The following is a 25,730-nucleotide window of genomic DNA, read 5'->3' as shown; positions in this document are numbered from 1 at the left end:
TCCACATTGGACACTCCCATAATGAACAGTAGTTTGCAGTATAAGGCACAAGTAAAATATCTTAATGGTAGTTAACTTCCACTTAAATCTTCATACTTGACATGACGTTTTCCGAAATTCTCTTTTGGAAATTATGCATAATATGTGCGTGTATGAACTCTGGCTGTTCACATGAGCAAACTTCAGAGAACTATTCCATGCCCACGCTAATGACTTTGAACTTCAGCTCACATTTTATACTCCATTTAAATAAACATATTCTACTGGGTATCTCAGTCTAACATGGGCACATCCAGGGTTTCTCAGTACCAGTTAGGATTTTAGTATGTGAAAACAAAAAATATTACACACGTGCTCCATGTTCTCAGTCAGTCTGAGTTGTTCAACTATTGTAACTATGCGTGTGTGTATTCAGAATGTAGTATTTCTTTAAAACACTACGTGTTCCTATACATTCTTATACACAGTAATCAGATGAGGTGTGGACAGTGAATAGGGATTATAAAGAATGGACACTTCGCGTCGGTACCTTTGATGTAGCCGGACTGATTTCAATGACCTTCAAGCCAGCTAAAGCGTCAGATTCTGCTTTCTCCCTAGAGTTGGCGCTGACATCACACCAGCTAGCAGTCGACACAGCGGAAATATAACACATACAATTAATACATCTAGGTATATTATGTACTCAAATAATATAAATTGGATCCATAAAATAATAAATCCTTCATTAACTGCAATGTCTAGACTCTAGAGTTCCTTTATAATGAGAGTTGAGACGTTGACCCCAACAACAATTAAAATATGTAATGATTTGATAGCGCTGAAAATGGAAAAACAAAACTCTTACGAGAAGTAAAACCATATACCTATATTATATTATTATACAAATATTAAACGAATTCGATACTTAATTTTATAATGTATTATATTATTTTACAATATAATGTATTATATCTGAAATATAAAATATTATTATTACAACTAGTCTGTCACTGAGAACTAAGAAAAAGCTGTTAACTTGAATTTATTTGAAGCAAAGCGTTACTGGATTATGCAATAAGGTAGGCGATGTTTGGATCCTGTGCCTCAACTCTATTCTCAATTATTATCTTAGTGTATGCTCGATTACACTACCTCTAGCACTTGAAAGAGGAACTAACCGCTGGCGCACAGAGAAACAAAACACAGGAAAATTCGCTCAGTGTCCATTCTTTATAATCCCTATTCGCTGTGTAGACAGGAGCGACGAGGTTTTCACTGTGTGTTACTGACGCTTTCACAGCAGGGAACAGACAATGTAGAGTCGCAGTGTTACAACCATACAAGTTTCTGTAACTATTCTAAAAAGTGTCTTACTTAATAACTTTATTGATGGATGCTGAAACTGGCCGCCTTCGAACCTATTATGGCACCTATTCATGAAATGTCCCGTTAATGCTCTTAATTTTGTGATGGGTATTACGTTTCAGTTCTTCCAGGGTGTGTGGGATACTTCATGAACGGTTTCAGGTTTCTCAGCACTTCAAAAACGATTGTTTTGTGAACACACAACCATGGAGGTGGAAATATGCCTCGTCTGAGAAAAAAATTAAATGTGGGTTTATTAGTCTGTTATGAATATTATTCAGCATCCACTCACAAAATGCGTTCCTATGTGCAGGATCACACCATTGAAGAGCATGTATCTTAGTTATTTTATACAGCTAAAACTTTAACATAATTCAGTAGCTTTTTCAGAACTGCATGCATTGTATTCTTCATGTAACATAATTAGGAACATTGAATCCAATGTTTGAGATGGAGAGGGCATGTAGCATATATGGGTAAATCTAGAAATACATGTAGTGTGTTAGTTGGGAGGCTGGAGGGAAAATGACCTTTGGGGAGGCCGAGACGTAGATGGGAGGATAATATTAAAGTGAATTTGAGAGAGGTGAGATATACTAGGGAATGGATTAATCTTGCTCAGGATAGAGACCAATGGCACACTTATGTGAGGATGGTAATGAACCTCCGGATTCCTTGAAGGCCATTTGTAAGGAGGTAAGCAAGTAGTTTTTTGCACAGAACCATAAGAAATTCGTACTTGTTGTGAAAGGTGCCTAAGTGATTTTCTAGGGAACTGTTCCAATCGATGACCAATGTCATCTAATGTTTCTTCTGTGAGAACTCTACACTGTCTGTTTTGTTTCTTAGGCTGAACACTTCCCATCGCCTGAAATTTATTATAAAGGTTATGAATTGTTATACGTGATGAAATTTTTACACCTGGGAATCATGTGTCAAACCGCCTTTGTACTTGGTAGGCAGACTGGGTAAACATATAAGAATCATAAATACATACACGTTGTTCAGTTGAAAACATTTGATTAGCCATTATACAGTTTACACTTATTCACACTTTCGCTTTAAATCAGTGGCGGCTGGTGGTTTGAAAGTATGGTGGTGCACAATGGATATCGAAGAGGAGTTAAACATACTTTACTTTAAAGTTTAAAATCGTGTATACCTGAGAGTGTATACATATAAAGCTAATTTATATGCAATTAATAAGTAAAATGACTAAATACAAGCATGCCTATTTATACAGAAAGTCCAAAAGTGGAAGAGGTCGTGGGCGGAGCTCTCTATATTGCGATTTACCCTCATGAAAAACATTTGAGCACAGAATCGTCATCAGAATGCTACCAAGTACCAAGTGCAACATTTTCGTTCATGAAATTCAAATGCAGCTTTCGTATGCTGTCAGGAGATAGCAGCACTTATTGTCAGAACGACAACTCTTAGAACTTTAAAGCTCCTTTATGTATTGTGCTGTTTGTGTGCATGTAGATTGAGAAAGTAATATGCGAAATATGCGACTGTCCGTTGCACAAGCCAAATGAATACATTTTTCACGCGTATTACGTCGGACAAATGTCAATTGAAACAGATACTTTCCAAGTGAATTTAGTTCCTTCTGCACTGACGTTGGTGTCCATGTCAGGGAGTGCGATAAACCGTTCTCAATGAGGAAAGCAGTAGACCACGCCTCTACCCCCCTGACCCCGCATTAGCCGAACATCTCTACTGGGTGTTCAGTTCAAAATGTGTCTTGGCTCGCTGTATGCCGTCATGTGGCTAGCTGATGAGCCTAGAGAATTCAGTCTTCCTACACTTCCGCAGCTCAGGTGTATAATCTAAGAGGCAGAGAAGTTGGCTAGCAAGTACGGCGTTCATTCTGAAGAGTACGTGCCGATACGTACGGTAACGCCGGTAGTGGCAGGAATGTGAACTGTTTGGAAATACGTACTGTCGGGATATGGGGAGAGGGTTAAGACGATTACTTACGTATTTGTTGACATTAACTTCGACGGTCAACATGGACACGGAGCATTTGATTTGTGTTGTGGAATGTTACCGTATGCAACCGATGATAACAAATACCCTGCGTACGACTTGCCGGTGCAAAACACAGTTTGAAAGAGGTTATGGTAGCACACAGACCGTACAGACCGCCATCTATTGCTACGACGTTCAAGTTATACCGTACACGTTCTCAAGTTCAGATTGAAGAACGCCTTAAATAATAGGCAACTTCTCTAACATATAAACTAAAACTTGCTTCAAATCGGTGACCCAACAACAGTGACGTCATGACACACTTTGAAATGAACACCCAGTATAAACTACCTTCCATAGGTTTTCAACATCTTTGCAAACCAAGAGTCTCGGAGGCTCCTGCAGACGTACAAAACGAGACGTCAGTTGCAGACAGTCATGAATGAAAATTGTAAAATAAAGTTATATTTTTAATAGTAACAAAGCTGGAAGATTAGGAACATTACTGGGGGGTGTACAAACCTGCAACCCCCTTGAGAAGCCGCCACTGCTTTAAATGCATAAGAAAACACCATATGTACTGTGTCACTCACCAGTCACTTGGAGACTGATTCACTAACCTCGACACGAGCCAGGACGAACACATGTATGCTTGCGTCATCATTACGGAAATGTGTATGGTGTATCACCACGCCTCTACACTGTTTGTTCCCCACAACAAATCCTCAATACACAAATGAATTTCAGAGCACATAAATTATTTGACTCCACACTACATAACACAAACGCACTCCCCAGCAAACCAACTGAAGAAACTGAAAGATGCAAGGACCTCACTAGTTCTGAAGATGGCTCCTACTAAGCTGAAACTATAATCTTTTCGCTGTAAGAAAAATCCTAATGTAAACAACAGCACGTGACTGAAGTGAGGCGTCATTGGCCGCTGTTTGGCGCCATAGATTCTCAGTACGTGTTCCCGCCTACTGTTGTACATTCTGTTTCATGTTAAACATTTCCCGTTACTCGTAAAGTAGGCCTAACCTCACTATTATGCATTCGTTTGCTTAGGAAACATTTACTATATAATTACAGTAATTAAATTATTTTTTAAGTCTTATGTCTTCACAATGGACAGTTGAGGATACAGAAGCCATACTTCAGTACCACGTGCTTACGTGAACTACGGTACGAGCTCAAGTGACGCCAGCTTGTTACAAGAACAGACTACCTCGGTATTACTGTTGGTATTCATCCGCGTTCATAGTACATAACAAAATATAAAAGTAGCTTTTCTTTTACATAGCATTTAAATATGAGTGAAGTTAAATATTTCATCGTATTTAACAATTAGAATTCAATTTTTTATTTTCAAATAATACAAGATTGTGGTTTCCAAATACGAGCTATATTTTCCTGCGTAATGTGAGTGTTTCGACTCTGAGCCAGTCACGGGTATGACAGCCACATGCTTATGTTTACATTAGGATTTTTCTTACAGCGAAAACAGTATAGTGAACTAGGTATTTATAAACTTAGTTCACAATTTACATGTAAAAATGATCACCATAAATTATATTTCTATATAATCAAGATAATGTCCCATCTCATAGATGCATACCAGTATTTTACCTTATTTTGTACTTCACGACTAAATTGTACTCCAGCTTGCAGGGTGCATCTGTATAAAATATATGGTGGGAATAGATAGGCATATCTACAGATTCTATAAAATTGCAACATAAGATAAATAAATTTTTCATTTATAAAATTATTTAAGTTTTTACATATTCATGTGATGCTATACAGGAGACAAAAACTCACACAAATACACATGCACACAAAATATGGTCACTTTCCACTGGAGAGTGTAAAGTGAGAGATCTGATATCATTGCGACAGAATACAGAAAAATCGAAGGAAAGGGAATATGTTAATGGCGAGAAAAAGCAAATTGAGGGAATGTAGAATCAAGGTTCATAAGACTGTCAAAAATATTACACACGGCAGTTTAATACACAGATTACACTTCTCGTTTTGTGAAGTGCTTGAATCAATTACGGATATACAGTTACCTGAGTTACTTAAAAGAAGAGAACAGTTTGTAAATATAAAATGTATAATACTCAGTTGGGCTCGTCTATTCCCAGCTGCTGGTAAACTTTTGAGACGAGATCGGCCTTTTTCAGCCCTGTCACTTTGACTCCATTTTCTTGCAAGTATGCTTTCAATTGGTCCACTTTCAGTTTCTCCACCTGAAACATCACAAGCAACCATTCATCTAAGAAAAGACATATTGCATATATGGAACTAGGTATATTTGTAACTTGGATCCTGTGATGTTGGTGATATTATCACCACTGCAATTGCCACTGCGACATTACTTAATACTTCTCTGTGTCAAAATAAAATATCAATCTGTAATTGCTAGCACTTCTGTGGGTTTGTATTTGCAGTATGGATGTATACTACCACTACTATAGTCGCGACGCTGTTATTCCTGGCGTGACTCCTCCTCTTTGCTTACGTCATAGAAAGTGAAGGCTCTATAAAGTCTACGTAGGTAGTATCGTTCGCCATTTTTATTCTTTCGTTGCCGAGCTACCGGACCAGGGATCTATTTGCCACACCGTCAAACATTATCATGTCATAGCTCCTATGATAATAAATCAAACGCACTGTAATTCAGCAAATAATTGAGCGGCAAATAACGTCCTCGTGTGCTTTCTGCGAACGCCAACGAACGAGCCAAAATGGCGGGCGATTATATTAAGTATTTATCGAGCCTTCTTTATCTTTATCAGCGAATCACAAGATGCACATGTTTAAATGTAGCCGACCTGCAATGTGATTGGCTGCCGGAAATAAGAGCAATGGGACTATACTACCACCTCTCATTATAAACTTGGTCACGCATGATAGGTGTTATGCCGAAATTGTCTTACAATGTGATGTATATCAAGAAGTAGTGTATTATCTTGAAAAACTGAAATTAGATTAATTGATTACTAGTGGACTTACTCGTGTTAATTATGTAACATTACATACACACAGATCAACTTCAGTACACACACACTATTCGACTCCACTCTTCAACACATTTCAACAATAAAATACACCCACTTAACAGGCAGAGAAGTTCGAGATGACGCCGTGATCTAGTAGGCTCTGAGGATGGTGCATAAAGCACTGAAACAGCTGTAAGCCGGACAAATCTTACATAAATAACACGAGTAAGTCCACTAGTAATCAATTAATTAGATTCAAGTGTTAAAAGTAGTGTACACAAGATTCAAAATGGATTGAAATTAGATGTTTTATATCCATTAATATTAATATTAAGACTCGGGGTGTACTATAAGTAGTATCGTTAGTTGCTAACAGGAAGTCAAAAGGAGGATAGCAATGGCAAAGAAAGCGTTTTAACATAAAAGGAGCATCTTATGTAGACCTCTAAAAAAACAAGGAGTATGGAAGAGACTAGTTAAGTGCTTTGTGTGATGTGTGGCATTGTATGGGGAAGAAACACGGATATTACGACGAAGTGAAGAGAAACAACTAGAAGAATTTGAAATGTAGATATGGAGAACAATTGAACATGCAAAATGAACAGACAGAATAAGACACTGTGCTAGAAAAAGTGGATGAAAGAATAATGTTGACCAGGAAGTAGAGGAAGTGTTTATTATCTAGGAGTATAAAGGATTCAAATCTTAAAGTAAATCAATTATCATTGCAAAGTTTCCTTTAACAATCTGTTATTCTCTATTAGGAAATTCCTTCAGACAACCACAGTGCACTCACCTTTCCACCGAGAGCAAGAGCCTTCATATCACTCGTGTCTTCAGCAGCCTTTGGAGTTCTTTTTGGATTGTCATTATCCACAACATTTGAAGCCCTCTTTCTACCACCTGAAGCTTTTGGCTTGTCACCAGGGTAGTAACCAGCAACATATACATGGTCCAAAAAGTCCTTAGCCAAAGAACCTAGTTTGTTGGCCATGTATTCATGATCTGGAACTGTAAGAACAGCAAATATTCAATTCGGCTTTACGTTTTATGTATTTTGTAGTAGTGCAAACAGAACAAAAATTGGACGATACATAGATAGTGGAATTTAAAAAGGGGAAAAAGGGCATATAAGCTACTCTGGCTATTTGTGCCCTTCAAAGATCGGACGAGTCCACACCTGTGGAGTAACTGTTACCACGTCTGGCCATGAAACCAGGTGGCCCGGGTTAGATTCCTGGTCGGGACAAGTTACCTGGTTGAAGTTTTTCTGGGGTTTTCCCTCAACCCAGTATGAGCAAATGCTGGGTAACTTTCGGTGCTGGACTCTGGACTCATTTCACTGGCATTATCACTTTCATCTCATTCAGATGCTAAATAACCTAAGATGTCGATAAAGCATCGTAAAGTAACCTATTTAAAAAATTAACAAATAAATAAAAAAATCGGACGAGTTAACAATAAGAAACACACATGAATTTTATTTTCCATAAGAAATGGGTAACAATTTAGTAATGGATTTGTGGATTATGGTTATACATAACAGATCATTATGAAACCAGTTAGCAGATCATGCTTTGATATTTAGGTTTGCTACACACCACAGTTCTCAAACTTATTGAACTCCCGATATTTTACCTGAATGTTTATTGTTACTGGTTATCCAGTACTAGTAAGATGGTTCTCGCCTTGAATCAGAGAATTTTCATAGTAGAGGCACATGTGAAGCATGTACTTGCTTAATTATGGCTTTTAGAGAACCTGGAGGTTCATTGCCGCCCTCATATAAGCCCGCCAGCAGTCCCTATCCTGAGCAAGATTAATCCAGTCTCTACCATCACATCCCACCTCCCTCAAATCCATTTTAATACTATCCCCCCATTTACGTCTCGTCTCCCCAAAGGTCGTTTTCTCTCCAGCCTCCCAATTAACACTCCTATATGCATTTTTATTTTGGGGTTTCGTAACAAGCTGTTTTTTTTACAGTGATGAGTTGTTAGTCCTTTGCCCAACCCTGAAGGTGAAGAACCACTCCTTATCGGCTGTCTGTGATTGCTTATTTTGTGAAATCAAAGAGCCATATCTCTGTAACCATTCGAAAATGGACCTATATTTAGAATGATTTCAGAATTCACATCCCAAATTTTTTACCTTTCCTCGTGAATCACTCTGTATAACACTCTTTGTAAGGTGCGTACTGCTAAAATAAAAAAAAAAGAAAAATACAATAAAATAAAACTTTTGCATATGTGATTGTTTCAATGGGTATAGTTTTTTTTCGAGCAACTCTGTAGTATTCGCCAGTAAAAATGCTACTCCTGATGAAATTATGGAATAAATTATTATTCAAGCTACAGTACAACTAGGATAAGAAGGCTATTAAATTAGTGGTTTCACATATCGCCTGCTTAGAACCATGTTGTTCTAACTCCACTTTTAAAAAAGAACTCGTTTTTTGTATCCGTTATGTTCTAACTCCTCTTCTGTATCAGTTTCACACATAAAATTATACATTTTTTGGTCAGAAAGTGTTCAAAATAACTGTTCCATATTGTTCCAACTCCATTTTCCAAGCTCTGTTTAGTTCCACATTGTTATAACTCCATCATCCAATGACCAACCAATGATGAAATGGTTTGAGCTAAGACAGCCAATGAGAAGCAAGCTAGGGCAGAAGGCTTTTCCTGAACTTGCATGAGAAAGTTAATGTGACACTGCGTGCGTTTATCAATAAACAGCTTAATGCCACTTGCACTGATACATTTTTTGGAAGAGGATGACCATGAAGTACAAAAAATAGAACACAAGTATCAAGAACCAGGGCATAGTGCAGTGCAGGAAATAGACACAATGCACAGTGTGATTGATCGTCATATCAAACGACTTCAACTTCATTCTCTTTAGCAATAATAAGGGCCCTGATTTCGTGTAGAACTAACAAGCAATACAAAGTACATCAAATGAGATTTAATAGTTTTTATGACTTCAAGACTGTAGCTAAACTAAGTAACTTGAACAGCATTCCATACAGTAAAGTGAAGCATATTGTATACACAAAAGGCTGTGAAGATATTGTGTACAAATTTTCATTCTCTGACAAGATGTTTAAGACTACAAAGTTTCTGAAACCTATTACAACAAGAACAAGGTAAAAACAGTGTCGAGTTGATAACATATTGCCTACACCAAAGCAAATAACAGTCAAACCAGTTATAGAAGCAAGTAAAGTTCAAGATATAAAGTCCCTACACAAATATTTTTCAGGCGTGGACAAAATTTTTTGCGATTCAGTGTTAAAAAGGTAAGAATATATGCACTGATCTCTTCAAAATGTAACCTGAAAGGAGTTAGAACATTAGATTGTCAAAATCTGTTAACATGTTTGTTCTAACTCCAAACGTTTTTTTCTATTTTTTGTAAAATCAATTTATAAATATGGCAACTGAAGAATAAAATAAGCTTTCCCATGCTCTGTTTATTTCTTTGAAGACCCCTTTCCTCACAATAGTGGTATTAGTATGATTTGGGTAGTCTCCAAAACTTCATTGTGCTCCCCTGAAAAATTTATAAAAATGGAGTTAGAACAACTTGGTTCTAAGCAGGCGATATGTTGGCAATCAGTTCTTAGCTTAAACTTTTCTGGAAAGAAAACAAATGACAGATGTTGCACTGAAAATCCATTTTGTACTCGCTGGATTGGAGAAGAGACTGTCTTCTCAAAGACAGTTAAAGTACTTAGGGGATTAAACTTTCATTTCCATTTGGTAGTAATGGGGAGGGGGATCTTAAGAGTAGTCTTGCTGAGATGTTTCATTTTATTACAAACAAGCACAACATTATATAGTTGGTTTCTATTTTCTAAATCACAATTGCAAAGTGTGTACACACAATTACCTGTCAAATCTGGCACTTCCTTAGGTTCATTGTAGTCCATAGCCAGAGCTTCTATGTTGCTCCAGTGGGTTTGCAGCTTTGGGTTGTCGAACTTGTACGGTGAATAACCAAACCGCAGCTTCTTCACCACAGCCTTGGCACTCTCTATTTGTTCTGGGTTTCCTTTTATTGAACTGTCGATATTTAACATGCGGATGTCCTCTGCAAACACGAAAGAACATAATGCTTTAGTTCTCTACAAGTGACTGATGAGTTGATGACTCCAGAATTTTTTGTTACCCACTATCAAGCACAGTATCAAAATTGAAGGTCTGATACATATTATTATATGCTTCATAAGGAAGTATTACGTAACTATGGAAGATTTTTCATCTGTTTTCGAAATGAAGTAATGCAGGCAGGTGAAACTAATGGAGCATACGATAGGCATCTATTGGGCCAAAAATTATCTATCTATACTTCGCTCCATAATGTCTGACAGGAGATGTAAACATTGCCAGCAGAGGAGGAGGAGAGAAGTACACTAGAATCTCGCTAATCCGGCCTCCTCCTACTATACCTCCTATCACTTCTGGGTAACAATTTTCTGGGAAATTTGTAGTAGTGCCATGTGTTATACTGTATTTCTTATGCATGTATATACATTTTGTAATACATACCCGTGCCTGCCACGCAGCCACGTGTGGAATGTTCTAATTTTGATTTACAAGTGCAGGTGGAGTGATTGGTGCAGCTTATAACACTGCATTAAATTACATTTTTAAGCACTCTCGGTACAGTGAAACTCTCATTTACGGACATCGAAGGGACGTAACAATCTGTCCGCATTTGGAAGGGAGGCTCTCCAATCCAACAGTAAATCTATAATATCCATTATGTATCCCAGTCACGCTTTAAATGAAATGCATTACTGTACTTTAATTCTAAATATAGTAAATTCTATGCAACTTTGAACTACAGTAGGTAAGACCAAAAAAAGGAAAATACAGTACTGTGCCATGCAATTTTATTCTAGTTCTACACTTATGCAGTACTGTAATTTACAGTTTTCAACTTAACCTTTACGTTCAGGTGCCATGTCTCTCGAAGCCGAACAACTGATTGAACTGAAGAGAATAATCCTACTAACCCTATCATGCGTCGAATACAATTTCACGATCGCAGAAACCTGGACTCATCAGACAGGTTAAATTTTATGACTTTGTTTATCCACTTGCTTCCAGTTAACAAGGGGTAGCCAGCTGGGCTAGTGATAGCATACGAGACCCCTGTTGTCTTCTTTCATGTTAAGGAATTTCTATACAGTTCTCAAAACTAAATTTTCCATTTTTGTAACACATTAGTTCTTGAAATCCAAGTTCTGTCCGCAGTCAGGAGGTAAAGCAAGCTTTAGGATTGTGAAACAGCTGTCCGTGTCCATAAATGAGAGTTAAATTTATCATTATTTCTATATTATTTCAGTTGGGACAAAGGAATCTGTCCATATATGAGGAATGTCCGTAAGTAGAGGTTACTGTAATTCAACACTCTCACTAATCTGGCACCCATCTGTGCAAGGAATGGCCAGATTAGCAAGAGTCTACTATATAATTACTATTCAACCAATGGCAGAGGTCTCATTCCACACTTGTCTTGGTCAGTCTGAAGCATTCAATTATTTATTTAAGGGGAGGCAGAGATGAATATTTCAAAATCCACAAAATTTATCCGATTTGTTTGAAATTGATCATGGATACTAAGTATGTTATTAATAATGGACATACCAAGTTTCAACTTTCTAAGTACAATAGTTCTGTAAATATTAATAATTTTATAAAACTTTATATCATTTGATATAAAATGCTCCATGCACCATATTGTAAGAAATTTTCAATATTTCTTTTTATTTATATGTTCAGAGAAGGTATATAAATAATGATAAGTATTAGTTTATTATGGGAATAATATAGTAATACAGTTATCTTGGTTTTAATTTCATACTTTTAAAGGGCACAAAATCAAAAACTAACATCGGAATATGAAAATAAGGATAATAAAAATGGAAAAAATCAAATTTTCATTTTTTCTTCAGTTTTGTTCGAAAATTTCACCTCTGCCTCCCCTTAAGAATATAGTCCCATTTTACTACAACTATTTCGATTGTCTTTTGTTCACATGACTCAGTACAGCTCAGTCACTAGTGGCCAATATAGTCGACATTGCTCTACCATGTGCATTATTCAGTTGTTCCAAAGATATTAAACAGTTAAATACGAGACCATCTGAAACTCCTTATAAAAGGTAGAACATCTGTGTAATGCCTGATAAATGGAGCATAAAGGGCTCAATTAGACAAGAGAACTCTATGGAGATTTATAGTTCTCGTTTGAAGTGAGTTGTAAAAGATATTTTTATCACTCACCAGCATAAGGAAGATTCACCACGTGGAAGCCAGGGGGTAGAAGCTGTACATTTGCATCATCAAGGCATTCCTGCTGGGGTAACAGTGCTACCAAGCTGGGGGTGCTGTTTGAACGGGGCATGTATATGCAAATGGGAACCACTTTCTTGGCCACACAGCGGTCCAGAAGGGCAGCAAACAGCTTGCGGCTGCCTGCCAACATAATACTACTATTAAATATTTAATTATGAGTTGCTACAACTCAAGCTACCGAAAAAGCAGCTGCAGTAGCATTTCCTGTGAAATTTATACCACTTGACATTTCTCGCATCTTAGGTTCCATTTAATTAATTTATTCTGAATTTAATGTATTTAATATTGAACAAATTTATAAATATACTCTGTTAAAATTTTATCATAAAAATAGTAATAAGTTTATATTACAGCCACATAATCATGACACAAGACGAAATAATAATTCAACATTAGTAGAACCTAAATGTTTCACATCTGCTGGTCTAAAGCATAGCATTAATTTTGGCCCTCGGTTGTATAATTCTGTAGCTAAATTACACCCAGAACTTCTAACATGTAACCCACTAACATATAACAAGAAAATTAGAAACGGGTAACGTCTTCAATTTGATTAAATAAATTTATGGCCCATGTGTATGAATTAATCAGCATATATTATATTTTGTATTCTATAATTTCGGAATATAATATATTTTTTTATAAATTGTCCTACTTTATTCACGTACAATATTATTCTTCTCTATGTTAATATTATACTATATAATTTCATTATAGCTGTAATTTTAATTTTAGTTCCTATTTTATTTTCTATACTCCTCTTATATTAATATATTATATAATTTCACTGTAGTTGCGATTTTAATTTTAGTTCCTATTTTATTTTATTTTCTATATTCCTCTTATATTAATAATATATCTGAACTGCGACTGAACACGAGCGCTGCTCATTCAGTCCTCAAATTTTTTGTAAATATTATTGTATCCTCTTTTTTATATTGATAGTATTATTTTATACCTATTTCTATTGTTGTAATTATTTTCTATGTTCTGTACATTTAAATAATAAATCATAAATCAAATCAAATAAAGTTTACAAGAACGACGTGATTTGTAACAATTATTCTGATAAAAGCGTAAGAAAAATATAATTTTATAGTTAAAAAAAAAAAATCTGTATGAATACTAGCCAATTAAAATTAAAGAAATTGTCGCTGTCCTTTCAATCCTTCTCTTGTAGTTCTCTACAATTCATTGTCTGACATGAAATTTAAAGTTGTAAGGGTGAATGTGTACAGAAGCAGTCTTTTGAGTATTCGAATGTGTGCTGAGACTTAACATAAACATTTCAGAAATGCATACACGTTCCATCTTCAGGACAAATTAGTATAACCTATAAAGTCACATACTCTGCTGAACTTATTCTGCCTGGCTACCCCATATACAAATGGGCCAGTTGTTTGTTTATATTTTAATTTTACGTACTCCCCTAAGGCATTTTCATGTACTCCCAAGATATGCATAGCCCAAGTTCAATAACATTTACCTAAACTGTATTTTCTCTGAATGCCATAATTAATTTTGCCATACACACTAAGAGGCCATAGACGACTGGAAATACCTGTATAAAGATGGCTAGAAAGCACAGCAGATCGACATACAATTTTTGAAGGGCAACATGATGTTGACATCTATATCGTCGTTGATTTTGTGAAACCTCCTATGTGATAGTACAGAGCATAATTTTTCAGGAGGTACAAAAATTAATTAAACATCAATAGGCCTACACAGTAACACTCACTCACACCACGGTGCTCACAAAGTGCAATCTGACAGACAGCAGTTCGTAACCTTACCCCGGTCCTTGACATGCTTGCTCTAAACACACTGTGTTGAGAAATATTGAACAGCAAGAGAGTTAATGGCTTTACTGCAAGAACATAGCATTATTTCACAACAACAACCACCACCACTACCACCACCATTATCACCATAATTTAAATAAGTATTCTAATGTTCTTAAGAAAAAATATATTAATTCGAATCTGAATATAAATAAATATATTTTGTTTTGTGCTTTCAAATACCTTCAACAAGTCCTTCATCAGGGTAGATAAAGGATGATGGTGTCACGTGATGATGGATCTTCACTTTGGATGCTGGTTTGAATCCCAGCAGTTTCAGACAGGGGTCCATCATTTTCCTCAGATTGCGTGTCTCCTCCTGGACAGATCATTGGCATTGAGAGTAATGTGATAAAATAAGACTTGTCAGTCATCAAAAAAATGTTCAATCTAATACAAAATAGTTTGATGTTAACTTACAAGCGTGAGTGTTATCTTCTTGAAGCCAAATTCCTGGTATTTATTCAATTCTGTAGAGAGCAGAACCTCGCCAGTGTCCTATAAAGAAAAAAAGTATGTAAAAATCTCTCACTCTTATGAAGATGAAGACTCTGAAAACTGGTGACCATATTTCTAAAGGTCCAAAATGGGACATCTGTTCTCAAACACTTATTTATCGACGTGATGCAATAAAAATAGCTGAAGACATTGATTTTAATTTTGTAAAATTGAAATCTCAAATACAAACTAATAAAAATTGAAAGTTAGTTTGAATTACAACATATTTCAACACTTTAAAGTCACTTTTCTGCTGTCTTTATCCTATTCTTTAATTTATTCAACAAAGAAATTACATAAACTTTTTCACTTAACAATGCCACTAAACTTTCAAACAATTATTATTAATTTTTGTGAAGATAGTAACCCAGTGCTTAGAAGTTGGAACAATGTTTTGAAAACATTTTAAAATAAACTCACTAACTTTAACAATCACTACTTTGCTTGCAACATTATCACGCTGAATAATGCTTAATCAGAGAATAACAATGCTACTGGAATTGATAGTAAAGCGCTGATATTTTACAACTTCCACGTGTATACAAAACCAAGAGGAGTAAGAACAGAATGGATGGAGATTAGACATTAAGAACAACTCATTTCTTTGCTCTTTTCAGTGAGTTTACAAGGTGATTCAATTTTACTGTACCATATACTATCAGAATGCTGTAAATGTTTAATTCAACTTGCAAAAGATTTTGGAAAACGGGACAAAATGGGAAACCAACAGGACAAGTGGGACAACATAAAAAAATGGGACTGTCCTGGAAAAAATGGGATGTATGGTTACCTTGTTTCAAGTACCTGTTTTAAAATATAGGAGATGCAAAACATACTTACAGCATGGAACTTTTTTATTGTAGATTTCACAGGTTCATTTGTATTTTTATCCAATGATGCTTTCTTAGGAACTGTAGTCTGCCTGGGAACAATGAAAGCAACAGTAAACATCACCTTTTACATTTCCAACATTCAAAGTACAGAAAAAAAAATGTTATGATGCTGCAGAAGTAGGTATCGAAAATTTCAAAGAAATATAACGTTTTCAGCATTTGATTAGAAGCATCAAAATATCACAATCATTATAAAAAATAAGAAGCATGCCTTTTGTCCCCTTTCTCAATTTTCCTTACATTTCATCAAAACTGGTGACAATTGCTATCATTTGAAGCAAGTTTTATTATTGTGAATTAATGTTATAGATAGATATCATAGCATAAATTATATTTTCAGCAAAATACGAATAATACAGCTGGGAACTTCGTTTTTGTGGTCGGCCATACCGTGAACTGTGCATGCACAATATTGAGCTTTGCTTTTGTGTGCTACAGAACACAAGGAGAGTGTGCAAAAATAATATAAGTAAATGGCATAACAGAAATGTTAAAAGTAGTTTTTTTCATATGTCGGTATCTGTCCGGGAAATTGTATTAAAAAAAAACTGGTAACCTTATGGTAATGCATAAGACATGCATTGAATTAGTAGTACTTCCGCTGCCCTATTAGACAAAAGAATATTCTTAACCAAAATAGTCCACACCTGTGGAGTAATGGTTAGTGTGTCTGATCGCGAAACTAGGTGGCCTGGGTTCGAATCCCAGTTGGGGCAAGTTACCTGATTGAGGTTTTCTCCGGGTTTTTTCCTCAACCCAATATGAGCAACTGTTGGGTAACTATCGGTGCTGGACCCCTGACTCATTTCACCAGCATTATCACCTTCATTTCATTCAATGCTAAATAACCTGAGATGTTGATACAGCATCATAATATAATCCAACCCAATAAAAATTGTTTTTTACCAAAATAAATACAAATAATCAATTTAAAATTATCATAACATTTCAAGGGCATCGGTTTTTACAGTATTGCTATTTGCATATATTCGTATACAGTATGTCATAGGGAACATGACTATATGGCATGTAACATATCACTCAATAACATCTAGTTCCTACAAATCCCACCAGCAAGGTTAGAAAAACTGCACTGGAAAATTCCAAGGGGGAAAAGATCATTTCAATCTAAGTAATTCTGTAGGGAATTCTTGCATTTAGATATTGGGGCTCGGGGTTCATTCATACTATTTCCAGTCTTGCACTTTCAAATTTACATGAAAAAGAAACTGTACCTTACAAGATTGTAGATAGCAACTCCGAATTTAATTTCACCACCCAGTAAAAATGGGATCCTGCCCACACTTCTCTTCTTATGGTCTTTGCGATAAAGTCTTGCTGATAGTTCTTCAAAACGAGTTGAAGGATTAGGCAATCTCCAGTCATCTGAATCTTCACCTTTTATTGTCTGTATTAATTCCTGACACAATGAAAGAGAAATTTTAGAAAAATTAAAATCATAAACATGTAAATTATATTTATTATTATTATTATTATCCATATACTGTATTCCTATTTTACCTTTGGTATATTAGGGTTATAGTTTGTTACATATTAAATACATTACATAGACATAATAAAGAATAGCAAAGAGGTAGTAGAAGGAATGAGTTATAGTTACACGATAAATACATGAATTAAGAGACAATAAACAATACTAAAGACATCATACAAAAATGGCTTTCAGTTACAAATTAATTACATGAATTAGAAATGATAAACGAAAGTAGAGGTAATGCAAGAATGTGACAAAGTTACAAATTAAATACATAATTTGAAACAATAATAAAGAGATAATGCACAAAATTGACTTTGTTACAAATTAAATATATAATATACTGGTAGTAACAGTAAACAACAGGAAAAAAATACAGAAACGACATACAGTTACATATTGATTATATATAAATACGTACATGATTTAGAGCAATAAACAATAGTAAAAGGATAACAATTTTCGATGCATGTAATTTCATGATTTTAAACATTAGGCGATAGTAAAGAGATAATAATAAAATTACTTACAGTAATAACAGTAAATTATATTTACATTGTGCCACAACTCTCCAGCATCATCATCATCATCATCATCATCATCATCATCATCATCCATTCATTACGAGTGCAATGTAAACCCACTATCTCTGATGCACTCTAAATAGGCAAAGGAACTAGCGACATCTATGAGCACATTCATAGTCAAGGTGAATAATGGCAAGTTAAGGGCCCTGTCATCAGACAAAAAAAAAGCCATTAATAATCCATTTACACCTCACTTACTTAGATATTGATAAAACTTATACTTAATGATCCTGTTCAGCTATAAAGATTAATTTAATTTATTTTCAAACTCATTGCAGGAAAGAATATCTAACAAAGAAAATTTTAATGAGCTCATGCTAGAAACCGCTTCAAATTGCGCACATTGTTAACCTCCACAGCAGATGTTTATAAAAAAAAATAACTCCCCAGTCTACCCAAAGGGTTGCGAAATTAACTCTTTGTTTGCTTAAACCAGTTAAGTTTTAGCAAGTGACTTAGAAATGATAAATGAATTAAGTGGTTCCCATTTACATAACTGTCACCCCAGATCACATTATATAACAGATTGTTCAGCCTTAAAGGCTTTGACGATAACCAGTTCGATCAATTTCACTGTGCTGTCATCTAGCTACTGCATAAGATGTCATGTAATAACTGTCATTTGAATTGCATGGAGCAACTGTACTTCCATCTAGCATTCATTCTCAATCGATGGTGACTATCGTGGTGGTTGTTCTCTTCCACATGTTACCGTTTGTCTGTCACTCACCTTGTAGAAGTGCGAGGGGTCAAAATCGCGTCCCATGTGCAGCAGTTCCACATCAATTCCCACCTGACACAGATCTGCTGCCTTTCTCCTTGCTCGGTGCTGCTGCTGTGTTGAGCCCCCATGTGGGTTGTCTGTGTTGGTGAACAGCAGAATCTTCTTTGAACTCAACTTCAATGGACTGACAACAGTAAACATCACAATGTTGCAAAACAATATCTTTCCAGTTTCATTTTGGGGATGCCGATAAGCTTAATGTTTTACAATGTCAGTTTTTATTTCCACCTTTGCTTATCTTATATATTTGGATTTATATTAACGTTTTCGATACGCAGTGTGTATCATCTTCAGATATATATGTCAGTATGTGTTGTAAAGACCTAGCCTCTTATTATGTAATAAGAGGCTATAATATAAATCCAAATATATAAGATAAGCAAAGGCGGAAATAAAAACTGACATTGTAAAATATCTTTCCAGCTATTAATGACATGTTTCTCAAAGAAGAGTGTTAAGGCTGGTTCACAATAAACCGGAAACGAGAATCGGAACGAAAATGAAAACGGTAAAATTGTTAAAATGTATACATTTAAATGTGAGCATTCACAATTAACGAAAAGCTTGCCGGAGCCCGAGATCAGGAACGAAGAGTTGGCCAAGTTTCAACTTTGGCGTTCACGTTTCCGATCACAGCCCACTAGATTCATTCTATTGCCATCTAAAAGCTATTTTGTCGTCATATATTTTGTAGCAAGAAGACCGTAACATAACCTATGCATTATTTTGTTCTGTACTGTGCATCATGGAGCAAGTTTTATTTGATGAGATTCTAATATTGAGTGTTGAGGAAAATCCTCACGTTTACGATAAGCGGCGCGCCTCGTATAAAGATGAGAAAATGAAGGAGAATACGTGGTTCTCTTTGAACACCGATCGTGAGTGAATCATATTTTATTACTGTATAGGTTGTATTACACACTACATATTCATGCTTCAATTCAATAACTACTGTTGTGTTCATTTTTGTTCTATTGCAAATGTTTCTTCTCTAATCATTTTACGTTATGGTAGACTTAAAATAGGGTGTGATAATAAAGATGCATGGGCATATTTATAGTACCGTACCTAATGAAATGTTTCAGTTGAAATTTCGAAGTTGGTTAACCTGTGTTTATGTTGGCTGCCTTGTACTCATGAGAGAACGCCATTGGTCAATTATACACAAATAACATCAGAATGCGTAATATCGACTTTACATATCGTTATTGACATGCATATCGATATGCATAGTCGTCTACGTTCTCGGTTTATTGTGAATAAAAAATTTTCATATTCACGTCCTGTGCTTCTCGTTTTCATTCTGGTTCTTGTTCCCGGTTTATTGTGAACCAGCCTTTACTTTCAGTAGTATGTTGCGCTAGCACGTTATTTACCATAAAATATGTTCTTGTAAATAGGAAATATAGGAATATAACACAAGTTCTAGTCAGTCAAGACATTAAAGAATGGTAATTCGTTGGTAATATTCCTGGTGAAAACCCATGGCATTTGATGTCGATATTATTTCTATTATATTTCATAAATATACTCCAATGCAAGGATCAACAAAAGACTGACTTAGGTATCTACTTAATGACCAACCAATTCATAAAATAAGGAACTTTATAAATAAACAAAGTACACGCGTACCTATCAGCAAAAATCTGCTGGCACAGCCAGAGAGCATCTGAGATCGCGAAGTCATTACTGTGACCATACTTGTTTTCAAAATCATCGAACTTTGGACCTGTAATACAATAATAAACAATAATTAATCAAATATATAAATTATGACATAAAAGGTAGATATTTTGATGTGATAAAGCACTCCGAATGCCTTAGTACAATAGTATGGAACTGGTTGTCAATCTAATCAAATTACAAATTAGTCTGCATTACTATATTCCCATGAAAGAGTATATCAAAAGAAAAGTGAAATTTCTTCATAGCCATTTTAAAAACTTAATTGTCAGGTGTGATCACTTTTTACACTTCTACATTCTTATAAATAAAAAGTTATCAGGCAAAGGGATGTCCATTTCTTAAAACATTACGTTATTATTTTGAATTATTAAATTATTTTTATCCATTAGAAATGAAGAGATAAGTTTCATAAGCAATTTTCAAACATATAACTTATGAATTAAGTCGAGGGAAAATTGGTGAATAAAATGTATTATATATATTATTTTAATGTACCGAAGTACATATGAGGTTTCCATGCATACATTCTGCATCATCAAACGATGAAAGAGTAGTGGAATGGAGAAAAATTCTCTCCAGCACAGGGATTTGAACCCAGATTTTCAGCTCTATGTGCTGATGCTTTATCCACTAAGCCACACCGGATAACCATCCCGGTGTTGGATTGAATCATCTCAGTTTAAGTTCCACCTCTTGGGTTCTCTCTAGTGGCCTGCTCTCTGCACTACGGCATAGCTGTCTATGAACGTAGAACAATGTCCACATATGTGCGGAGCTGCACTCGTATGAGTGACTGATTGGCCGGGATCTGACGGAATAAGCACCATCTTAAATCACAAAGTGATATATGCATATCATATTTATTATTTTAATGTACCGAAGTACATATTCCGTCGGATCCCGGCTAATCAGTCACTCATACGAGTGCATCTCTGCATATATGTGGACATTGTCCTACGTTCATAGACAGCTATGACGTAGTGCAGTGCAGAGAGCAGGCCACTAGAGGGAACCCAAGAGGTGGAACTTAAACTGAGACGATTCGATCCGACACTGGGATGGGAATCCGGTGTGGCTTAGTAAGCATCAGCACGTAGAGCTGAAAACCCGGGTTCAAATCTTGGTGGCAGAGAGAATTTTTCTCCGTTCCACTACTCTTTCAACGTAAAATGTAGTATATGCTTTCAAAATATGCAATATCCTTTAAAATACGTAAAATACGTAATAAATGCCAAAATATTTATTATACATCAAAATATGTAAAAACTTGAACTTCAAAACTTTGGAACAATGATCCCTTTGATGTGATTCTCCGATATTTTAACTTTTCTTATAGCTACATATATAGGAACAGAATATGTAATTACATAAAATCCGGGCTCTAGTTATAACAATAAATAAATAAATAAATGTTGGAATGGATTCCGACTTTGCAATTCTGTTTTTTTTATTTCAAATAAAGATCTATTAGCTTTTTATGTGTATTATTGATCAACAGTTGAGGAGAAATCACAATGCACATAAAGACAGACAGAAAGACGGAATATCCAAAACAACATTTTCGGTACTTATCAGGGATGCTGAAGAAGTGTATTTTGCAGAACTGTAATACTTCATTAACAACTTACGATTCAGAATAGTTTCCAGCTGTTTGATCTTGTCAGCTCCAGGCTGCTGCAGATCCTGAAGGACGTAGATATGGGGTACATCTAATTTATTTGTAGTCTTGTCTGTACCAAACAGAACAACACCCATCAAGTCCCTCTCTGAGCTCACTATCTTGTTCAGCATTGTGCTTCTGCAACACTGTCAATGTAACAAAAGTTACTTTAGGTCAGGGAATAAAAACACAATGGATGATCAGCTCCGTATTAATTCCTGTTGAAATAAAATTCTGAATTAAATTGAGCTGACATTTCAATGACAAAAATTTTATTAAGGATTATGAAAATAACAAACAATACATGTACATTTTTTAATATCAGCAAACAAGCCATCAAGGTGGTCTAGTAGCTACATCGTTGGACTTATAATGCTGTGGACTGAGCTTTGATTCCTGACATTCCTCATTTATAACTTGTGTTCCTGGACAACTCTGTCGGTAAATTGGTCTACACAACTGGCTTCATATGGGTGAATGACGAACAGTCAAGTACCCACCACTAGTTAAAAAATATAGATCTATATATCAGCAAACAAAATTAATTACTAGAACTAAAAAATTCTGTTATTATAGTTGAAGACCAGTATGACAACTCAAACTGACAGGGTTTGAAAACAAACAGTTTTATTTTTGTTTTAAACTGTCTTTTATACTGTTTTAAACAGTGCCACGAAATAGTGTGTTTTTAAAAATGTGTTGTCGTTAACTAATGCTGAGTTCTTGACAATAAACCCATTAACTCGCTTGTTCTCCTATATTTCTAACATACAGTGGGATTAGAGGAAAGGGCTGATCATTTCTTTCTGAAGACTGCACAATGGACAAAATGGTGAAGAAAAAATGGCAATTTTGTTGAAGTATTTTGATAAATATTCATACCCTGTAAGTAATCAAAAGGATGCAACTGCACTTTTCCTTGGATACTCAGGAATTATATTTTGTACACTGAGACTCTCCTACCTTCTATTAGGCCTAGGTATTCGAAATTTCGTGGAAATAGTTGATATTTTGAGTTGATTAATCTTTCAACTGTTGAAAATGATAAAATTGATTTTTTTTAATATTAAACATGTTTTTTAGGCCTACCTATAATTATGAAAACACTCTACATAGTTATATAAAGAGAGAGCATTACAAAAGCAGTAAGAGCTATAGAACAATTAAAAGAAATACCAGGTGTCTGCATGAAAGAAGCTGAAAAAACAACAAACATTTCAAAGATGTTATTCTGGTTTCTAGAAGAGATTAACATAAAACAGCTAGATGTCAAAGCGTTAGTGACTACTTCCTGGTAACAACGATGATTTCAAATCCTATATGAAAGAGATGTTTTGGACACCACGAAATGACCTCATATGTTATTCTGGTTTCTAGAAGAGATTAACATAAAACAGCTACTGGTGACAATTTGAAATACAGATTACTTCTCGATGACATTGAATATTTCAAATCCTTTATTAAGGGGAGAGGATGGTAATTTTTTAAACTTTTTTCCTATTTGGTGTAAAATATTAATTTTTTGTATGTAGAGAGCTCACGGCTATAGCAACTCAACAAAATATAAATATTTTGAATAAATTATTTGGGAGCCAGATTTGAAAAAAAAAATGTACCCAATGCAGGATTTTACTAAACTCGATATATCCAAGCCATTTTTTAAAGATAAATTCAAACGCAATGTTACAATTTATTTGTAAAAGCACGCTCTACAAACTGTCTATAACAGAATTTTGATATTAGTTCCTACATTTGTAAAATAAACAATTAAAATTTAATAACATTTTTTTTTATTTTCTTTCTTGCAACAGAGAGACTTATTTTTAAAATGAAATCAATTAGGGAAATTCCGTTACAGAGAAAAGTTTCCTAGTAGTCTAGAGAATGTGTATTCTAAATTTCATTCATATATCTTTAATAGTTCAAAAATTATATCGATTTTTGTCTGGCTATGTAGCAAAAAAAATAAAGCTCCAGAAACAGCAATCAAAGGGGGTGTGATTTAATAATCCAGAGCGCAGGAACTTTAAAAATGGCGTCTCAACATCCAATAAGGGTACAGATACCCACACAATGTTATACAATGTATTCCACACACATCACAGAGTATTTTAAAGAAAAATTTGGTTTTGAAAAAAAAATGAAGTTCCGGAAACAACAAACAAAGTGCGGTGTAATTTAAAAATCCAGAGCGCAGGAAGTTTAAAAATGGCGTCTCAACAACCGATAAGGGCACAAATACCCACAAAATATTATACAATGTATTCTACACATATCACAGAGTATTTTAAGGAAAAAAATCGTTTTTTGAAAATTTATTCATTTTTCACCAAAAAATACCATCCTCTTCCCTTAAAGGAAATTTTGGTATGCCTTGAAAGAAAGTGCACATTCTTAGACAAGTGTGAGTATAATTATTCAAGGCATAGTCGGCCTGGGTAGTGCTATAGCGCTAGCCTTCTGTGCTCGAGGTTTCGGGTTCGATCCCGGTCCAGGTCGATGGCATCACAAACGACATGCTCATGTCAGTAGATTTACCGGCATGTAAAAAAACTCCTGCAGGACAAAATTCCGGCACATCGGAACGCTGATATAACCTCGGCAGTTGCGAGCGTGTTAAATAAACTATAATTTTTATATGCAAGGCATAGTAAAAGCTTAAACTAATCAAACCTAACCTGTCACTGAATCGACCTTACGAAAACTTGCTTTTTCTCTAGGATTGAAAGGAACCGCACGGAAATGAGATGTGCTGCTCCTCACTGCCGCCTACCCCATCTATCACGGCGGAGTGATCCCGCCAGCCAGCATCTCTACGGTCCCCACTTTCGTAACTTTCTACCCTTATTTTTAGTGTGAAATTTGCGTCGGCACTCAATTTCTTTTTCTTTACGATATCTTCGGCCGTCTAGGACCCAAGAATGTAAAAAAATTTGTATCTTATCGTGGTAACGCTATAGTAAAGAAATGTCAGAAACGGACGAGAAGGCATAAAACTTTCTTTGGAAATGACCCAAAATTCATTACAACTCACCTGTAGATTTATTTTGAATGGTGAGCTCCCCGATTCATCTTCAACGAACATCGGCTTGCTAGCATCGATTAGAAATATTAAACCATCTCTTCCGGCCCACATAGGTTCTTGAAATTCCAGTTCTTCATCTTGATTTAAGTCTCCATCATCCCATGCTGCTGGATCCATTTTGCAAATAACTCTATGAATATTTTACTTTAAATTAATGAACCTGTATTCAGATCGTGTTCAGACACGACATATGACAGTTTCAGATTGTGCAATTCCGCGGGGGCCGATCAGCTGCTTTTCAGGAGGCCAACATTGCATTCATACGACTCAGTGTAATTAAATAAAATAATAAGTCAACAGTATTCACCCTACTTATTTTAAGAATTAGGAAGTCAATGTTTTCGAAGGCTATTCTCACAACTGTACGAGAACAAATTAAAATTACTTTACACACGACATTACTCAACACGTTACAATTCCTGAAGATGGCAAGCCTGGAGTCTCCACTCCATGAGTACCAATGCACGAATGCGAGAAACGTGAATAATAAATTGGTTATCACCAG

General features: G+C 35.4%; 1 protein-coding gene across 1 annotated transcript; it reads right to left on the bottom strand.

Moving 5' to 3' along the window:
* Nucleotides 1–1,280: 1,280 nt before the first annotated feature.
* Irbp (Inverted repeat-binding protein) lies at nt 1,281–25,722 on the bottom strand. The gene is made up of 12 exons (XM_069834169.1): nt 25,175–25,722; nt 22,109–22,286; nt 20,427–20,523; nt 18,741–18,918; nt 17,164–17,348; nt 15,876–15,957; nt 14,958–15,035; nt 14,721–14,856; nt 12,622–12,813; nt 10,221–10,421; nt 7,123–7,337; nt 1,281–5,573 (listed from the first exon to the last, which is right to left on the bottom strand). The coding sequence occupies exons 1-12, from the start codon at nt 25,340–25,342 to the stop codon at nt 5,445–5,447; spliced, it is 1,839 nt and encodes a 612-aa protein (XP_069690270.1). The 5' UTR covers nt 25,343–25,722; the 3' UTR covers nt 1,281–5,444.
* Nucleotides 25,723–25,730: the final 8 nt, after the last annotated feature.

This window comes from Periplaneta americana, chromosome 1 (genome assembly GCF_040183065.1).
Source record: "Periplaneta americana isolate PAMFEO1 chromosome 1, P.americana_PAMFEO1_priV1, whole genome shotgun sequence".
In the NCBI taxonomy this organism is placed as follows: domain Eukaryota; kingdom Metazoa; phylum Arthropoda; class Insecta; order Blattodea; family Blattidae; genus Periplaneta; species Periplaneta americana.
Note: the sequence above shows the minus strand (reverse complement) of the source record. Positions and strands in the feature narration are given on the sequence as shown.

What these genes read in the sequence shown, in the direction of transcription:
- Irbp (XM_069834169.1), bottom strand. Translation starts at nt 25,342, where the DNA reads ATGGATCCAGCAGCATGGGATGATGGAGACTTAAATCAAGATGAAGAA. An exon ending in CAGCAGATTTTTGCTGATAG is followed by an intron (nt 18,919 to 20,426) that starts GTACGCGTGTAC and finishes TACTGTTGTCAG; the next exon opens with TCCATTGAAGTTGAGTTCAA. An exon ending in ACCCCTCGCACTTCTACAAG is followed by an intron (nt 17,349 to 18,740) that starts GTGAGTGACAGA and finishes TCATTGTGTCAG; the next exon opens with GAATTAATACAGACAATAAA.